Source organism: Lycium ferocissimum, chromosome 7 (assembly GCF_029784015.1).
Source record: "Lycium ferocissimum isolate CSIRO_LF1 chromosome 7, AGI_CSIRO_Lferr_CH_V1, whole genome shotgun sequence".
Taxonomy (NCBI): domain Eukaryota; kingdom Viridiplantae; phylum Streptophyta; class Magnoliopsida; order Solanales; family Solanaceae; genus Lycium; species Lycium ferocissimum.
The window spans coordinates 19,493,733-19,500,978 of record NC_081348.1 but is presented as its reverse complement, the minus strand read 5'-3'; the positions used below and the strand labels follow the sequence as shown (position 1 = coordinate 19,500,978).

The following is a 7,246-nucleotide window of genomic DNA, read 5'->3' as shown; positions in this document are numbered from 1 at the left end:
CCTATTAAAAAAACAAAAACAAAAAACAAAAAACAAAAAACAAAAAAATTATGACTAGGGATCTACTGTACATGCAACTGCCCGACATTAACGGTGTTGAAACTCGAGATTGACCAGAGAAAAATTAAGGGTAAGAGAAATAAAAAAAAAAAAAAAAAAAAAAAGAGCAAACACTAAAGAAAAAATATAATAAATAAATAAAATAAAAAAGGTAAAAAAAAGAGAGAGAAGGAGAAAGAAAAGGACAGACAGAAATGAGCACCAATAATCACAACCATCTTACATAAAAAAAAGTAAACACAAAACATTTTTGTTGAGTTTATTTTTGTTGAGTTTTACAGAGAGAGAAAAGATAAAATAAAAAGAGGAAGAAGAAGAAGAAGAGAGTTGGGTTCACGTTTGTGGGGTTTCCTGTGTGTGTTGTTGTTGTTGTTGTTGTGTTTGAAGAGATCTCTTTCAGATCAAGAAGCTTAAAGTGTCATAAAAAAAAGACAACCTCTCGTAAGGATTTTATTTTCTTTCTGATCTGCATGTTTTTTTTTGTGTTTGTTGAAATCTTTGGCCCAGTATTTTCTTTTTGTTCTTTCTTTGGTGGGGTTGTTTTAGCTTAGCTTGTTAAGACACAAGACTTTAGCTTTGGTAAATTTTTTGTTGGTTGTTGTGTTTCTCTTTTTTGTTTGGCATGTGTTTGAGCACATTTCTTTATGTGGGTGTTTCAGTTTTTGTGGTCAAGATTCAATTTTTATGCTCAAAATCTTGGAAAATGGAAGTGGTATTGGTATATGAGGGACTTTAGGTTGATTGTGTCTTCCTTTTTTAGCTACTTTTGTCTATGTGTTTGAGAATTTGTTTTTTTTTTTTTTTCTTTTTCTTCTGGGCGTTTGAGCTGTGAGAATTTGGTCTTTATGCCTATTTGTTATTGGGTTTCTTTTCTTTTTCTTCCTTTTTTCTTGTGTACAAAAGTTTGAAGTTTGTTTTTTTTGTTATGGATTTGAGCATTCTGGTGCATATGTTGGAGGCATTGAGGGTACTGGATTGGGTTGATTTCTCTGTCTTTTTTTTTTTTTTCTTTTTCATTTTTGTGTGTGTGTGTGTATTAAAGGGATTGTTGAAACTATGTTTCTGTTGTTAGAAGATTATTACTTCTTTGAGTTTCTTCTCCATATCATCACTTCTTTCTTTTTTCCCAAAATTCACATTTCTGATGGATTTGAGCTTTTGGTTAGATAATTATACATTTATTCCTTCTATTTCTCTTTCTTTTGTCCACCTATAGCTTTGTGAATTGTCGGTTCTTTTTTTCCTTATGCAAGATTCAGATTCAGAGATTAGTTTTTCTTTCATGTCATGAGCCTTTTTCATGATTGAAGTTAGGCATTTAGGGGTCTTCTTTCTTATATTGTTGCCTTCCTAGAAAAATCTAGTGCCAGTTTGGATTCTAATAAGATGTTTAAGATATTCTCCTGACCTCTTTTGCTCTCTCTCTTGCAAGTTGTTTCCCCTTTTAATTCTGTAGATTTTCCAACTCAGATATCTTGGTGGCTGTCTAATACTCTCCATTTTTAGAAGTTGGAATATGGCATGATGGGTTAGATCTTTTGATCTCTATCTCAAACACTTTGTTCGACAGGCCTTGTCATTTTCATAGTGGGATTAGGTTCTTTCAACTGTAAAGTTGGTCACTATATAACTACTATTTCCTGATTTGTGGGGAAAAGGACTTTCTTGAATTATTAACACTGTCTTTCCATTCAGAAATATATTGCTTTGCCCAAGTAGATGCTAATTTCTGGGAGTGGTTTAGTGAAATGAAATAAATAAACGACTGGGATAAAAAAACAGGTCGCTGGAGAGTCCGGTTCTGTTGTTATTTTTTGGCAGCACTTTTGCGTGAATGCTTGCATAATACAGTTGCACTTTATAACTTTTAGAATATTCCGCTGGACCTCGATTCTTCTTTTTCCGTTTCGGGGTTTTCAATGTATGCTTTAGGCTTTATTTATTTATTTAGTATCTTTTTTGGTTTGTAATCAAACAATTGGAAATGTTAAATGATTCTATTTTTGCATGTTCTGTGAACCTTTTATCTCTGAGTCAATTGAAGAACTAAATGCACCGTTCGTAAGTATATCTACCCTTGAGGAATTGCATTTTTAAGCTTTTATTATGTTTGTTTCCCCTTGCAGGTGATGGGGAGAGACGTTACAGGTTTACGTACTACTGAAAAGAGACCTAGTGTTAAGCCAAATGGTGTCACCCATGGCACAGTTCATGTTGCCCCCAGAATCGCTAAGGAAAGGGTTGAAGCAAAGGAATATGAGGCAGAGGATCAAACTGCAAAAGGCACACACGTGGAGGAATCCCATGAGAAGCAGGAAGTACTATCTGTGAAAAGCACCAACTGTGAACCTGATCCGATTGAGGCAAAAATTGCGAAAGCTGAGGCTGTGAAGTCCAGCGAAAAGAAGTTGGGCTCACCATTGAAGCATCCATCTGATTCTGCTGCGGCAACTGAAATTCTAGCCCCCTCGGTCATGAATTCATCAGGGAATGAATCTGAAAATCATGAAAATGGCACTCACACTGTTGATGCTGGCTCGAACTGTTCATCAAAGTCCAACGACCTGCACTCTCCTATGACTTCAAAAAAGTTGCATGTAAGATTTTGTTTGCTTTCATTTAATATTAACAATCCCGAATGTGCTGCAAACCGTATGAGCTGGAGCTCTTGGTTATTTGTCACAGTATAAACGATAGTGCAAGGATAGCATTTGTAAAGGGACATGGATTTTATTTGCAGCTCAAACATGCCCAGAAACTGCCTGCTTAATCCTGCTTTCGAACCAGTCTAAAATCCAGACCATATATTTTTTTCTGTAGGTTTTGGTGGTTTGGGTTGTGGGGGGTGGGGGGGGGGTTGGGCTGGTTGGTAAAATCAATAGCCTGGAATGAGTTGATGCTTAATGGATAACTTCTCAGTCCTTAGGACCCGTTTGGCCATGAGAATTTTTCACTTTATTTGAAAATCAGCAATTGGCCATGAATATTCGAAATACAACTTGAAGTTGTATTTGGAATTTGGAAAACACCTAAAACCTTGTTTTCACTTTCATTACATTCAAACAACCAAATATTCTTTGCAAAAACTATAACCAAACACAACTTTATCTTCAACTCCTACTTAAAAATTCTATGATGCTGGGTGTATACTTAGTGGGAAACTCCAAGCTCATTACTATGTAAAACAAGATAAGCTTAAATTCTGTGCCCAGCATGCTTAGTGAGAAACTCCAAACTCATTACTATGTAAACAAGACAAGCTTAAATTCTGCTGTTGATATCACTGCAGCAATCTTCAGCGAATTACAACATGGTTTTTGCCGAAAATAGATGGATCAAATTCGGGTTGCAACTCTTCAAGCTTAAATTATGTAATAGTAGCACTAATTAGGAACCTTCAGCAAATTATGACTTGGCTTTTGCCGAAAAGTAGATGGATCAATTTCGGATTGCAACTTAAATGAGTTAGTCACTGAATGAAGAAGGACAAAAAGAAGTTGGCTGTGGCAGGCAGAACGAATAATTTGCTACACATATTTCAGTGTTTTATTGTCATTAGTTTACACCGTTCATAACTTTTTATATGATACTTGTATATCCTCTGAAGTCATGTAGTTCTTGTGAGCTGATGATCAGACCACTGATTTTGAAATTTATTTATCTTGTTGCAGGAAAATTCTCCCATGATGTCAAGGAAACTGCGGATTCAGGATGAAGACGACAACTGGTCCTTGGCTTCCTCGTATCTTTTATTGGACTTCTAGTTTCTCTTTTTTACCACTTAAAATTTCTGTTTTCAGTTTCTTGTTCTTCCGGGAAAATCTTCCTTATCTTTCATAGAACTGCAGCTTCTGTGCGGACAGTTAAGTCCAAGATTACTGTTCCTGTAGCTCCATCATTTAAATGTTCTGAACGTTCAGCGAGACGTAAAGAGGTAAATGTTCTTACAAGCTCCTCTCCCTCGTTCATATTAACTTGTAGTTGTGCTTTTGTACTGATGCTTTCTCAATGTTTCTCATTTTATTTCTCTAGTATTACACAAAGTTAGAGGAAAAGCACAAAGCTCTGGAGGCAGAGAAACAAGAATATGCAGCCAGAATGAAGGTATCATAGCATGCATGTATTAGTTTCTAACAACATTTTGATTGCCCCAACTTTAACCCCAACCTCTAGGGCAGGTGGGAGAAAAAAAGGACATGTTGTGAAGTAAGATAATTGACCCAAAACTTATTCTTTACAAATTCTAGGAAGAGGAAGAAGCAGCAATGAAGCAACTTAGAAAGAACATGACCTACAGAGCAAATCCAGTTCCTAGTTTTTACCGTGAAGGGCCACCTCCAAAGGCTGAACTTAAGAAGGTACTCTTCACCTATATTTCAACTCTTTGGTTATTGTTGAAAGTTGGTTATTGTTAATGTTTACCTTCTATCCTGCATAAGAAACTTGTCCAATTAAGTTATGACTTTGGCCAGCATACAATTTGAATTATCAATTTTCTATTTAAACGCCATGTATAAATCATAGTTCCAAGTTGCGAGTTAGTGCTATCAATTGTGGGATGCATGTGTTCTATTTGCACATTTGTTCTCTGTTCGAAAGTGATGATATTAGGATAACTGAGGCAACTTGACTCTACAGATGACATATTTTTAACGTAACTTAGACCTAGATATGTCTTCTGTTCCCTAAGTATTTGATCAAGCAATCATACAACAACCGTGAATTCTGTTTTCTTTGATGGACTAGATAGAGTTTGTATCTTTGTAAGCAAACAAAATTGTTCCTGCTTTGCATGCAGCTGCCAGTCACTCGTGCCAAATCACCAAATCTAACCCGTAGGAAGAGCTGTAGTGATGCAGTCCCAGCAACTCCTGAAGAAAAGAAAACATGTACAAAGGTTCGTCACAGCATTGGTGTTTACAAACAAGGCAGTACTACCCCAACCACCCCCAAAAGTAAAGATCGTGTAAGTGGTCGATTCAGTAATGGAACTACTCCCAGAGCCAAAGAACCTACCAAGTTGGCGAAAGCAAAAAAAGGATCCCCTTTGAAGGAGATGAAAGAAACTCCAATTAAGGAGATAAAGGAAACTCCCATTGCTGAGTCAAATGCAACTACAACGGAAGAGACAGAGGAAGCTCCAGTTAAGGTGAAAACCAATGCTTCTGTCAAGGAGATAAAGGAAATTCCCGTCTTAGAGACGAAGGAGGCTTCTAATACAACGACAGAGCAAGTGACTGAAGATACTGCTGCTCAATCATGAGCACGAGCAACTTAGTCTTCTTCTTCTTTTTCGTTTCCTTTTTTTTTTTTCTTTGTAGTTTTTATCATCAAATCGAGATGTTCCAGGCAAGGTCAAATTGGTCCTCCCTCCTTTCCTCTCGGCAATGACTTGTTGAAGTGACGCTTTTAATCTGTGTTGTATATTATTATATGTAATTTTCGTTTGGTACATATGTTACATAGAAAGAGACTCTTGTTGAACACATTCTGTTTATAAACATAACCTTAAGACCAGTTTGTGCCCATCTATTGAGTGACTGGTACTCTATTTACTTCCAAATGATGGGTGGACAGTTTGTGCTCGGTAAGTGAATTGTTGTGTTCCAATCTCTCTTTTGTTCAAAGGGAAAAGAACAATGTTGAACTAAACTAATGAATGCAATGTTTTTATTAAACGAATGAATGCATGATATTTGTTTTAGTTTGGTTAATTAATTTGCATTTTGATCTTATTGCTTAATCATGATAGATAATACTACTATTGTTTGGTTTGTAATAACAGTCAGTAATCAGTTACTTTCTTCTATATGTTACTTCCCAAAAGATATGCTTTTCTCTGTTTGGTATTAGAATGAAAAATAGGTAAGTAAAAATCATTTCACAACGATATAATCATGAAACAGTTGCACTTCGATGTTTCGTAGGGTACTTTTGAGGCAAGAAATTGTTCTGCCGAAATGATTCTTGTTTTGACATGCTGTTGTCCTGCACTCATGACTCATTAAAAATTTAATAGCAAAGCTTTTAATATCCGAAAAAAAGGCATTTCCTTATAGACATTTGAGTCTTGGATATAATAATGTGAAAGGGTAGAGTGAAGAAGCAGCAAGAATTCGGTGGTGGGCCTAAAGGGTACAAACCAATTAGTGTTTCAGCAAAAAGCTATGGAATCATAGAACGACATGATTACTGATTAGTGAGATACATATAATTAATTTTAATTGTAATTAACTTGAAATTCTAGGCATACTGCTCCCTCCGGTCAATTTTACTTGTCGTTTTTACTAAATATAGATGGTCCAAAATAGGTCTCATTTAAAAAAATTAGGATATAATTAACCATTAGTTTCCACCTTTACCCTTACTCAATAAGTTTGGAGAGAGGTTAAAAAAAGAGTAATATTAATTGAGATTTAAGAAAAAATAAGAATAATTTAGTCAAATTATCTTTTTAGTTAATGTTTTCATAAAGGAGCGTGCAAAAAGAACATGAGAACTAAAATGAACCCGAGGGAGCTTTTGTTATTGTTCTAAGATAAGCTTTTTAATCATTTTGCTCTTTTGGAATATATGTCTAATAAGTTTGAAACTACTATTTATACTTTGTAAAATCAACCACTTTCTCAATTTCTACAAAAAGTTATCAATTTGACTGGTTTTCAAATTATGTATTCGATAACTTTGCTTCAACAATATCTAGTTAAATGGATGTCCAAATTAATTTAGTAGAATACCATAACGCACAAATTACACGGCACTAGGGCCTCATTTGTTTGCATTTGGGCAATTCGCAGGAATGTCCCTCACTCGGGGTGGTTTTTATTTTTTGCCCCTCAAATTACTGGTCTTTTATTCTTTCTTTCACGTAGAAACCCTGAGGCTCTGGATTCGAATCCTGGCTCCGATATAAAAATAAAAAATAATTTCGCAAGGTAAGACTTGGGGAAAGTTATGCCGGATCCGGTAGAGGTTGACTTATAAGGCAGATTTTTAGTTATGCCGTAAGGCAAATTCTGCCGGAGACAACATAGGTTGTCTTAAGGCATAACTAAAGTTATGCTGGATCCAGCATAAGTAGCCTTATAAGGCAAACTTTTAGTTATGCCTTAAGGCAACCTATGTCGGATCCGACATAAATTTAGTTATGCCTTAAGGCAACCTATGCCGCATAAGGCAGGTTTCT

The 7,246-nt window shown here is 35.7% G+C and overlaps 1 protein-coding gene across 1 annotated transcript; it reads left to right on the top strand.

The window, feature by feature from the left end:
• Positions 1–2,152: 2,152 nt before the first annotated feature.
• LOC132063655 (protein WVD2-like 3) lies at positions 2,153–5,774 on the top strand. The gene is made up of 6 exons (XM_059456308.1): positions 2,153–2,657; positions 3,732–3,802; positions 3,901–3,994; positions 4,093–4,164; positions 4,308–4,418; positions 4,859–5,774. The coding sequence occupies exons 1-6, from the start codon at positions 2,190–2,192 to the stop codon at positions 5,321–5,323; spliced, it is 1,281 nt and encodes a 426-aa protein (XP_059312291.1). The 5' UTR covers positions 2,153–2,189; the 3' UTR covers positions 5,324–5,774.
• Positions 5,775–7,246: the final 1,472 nt, after the last annotated feature.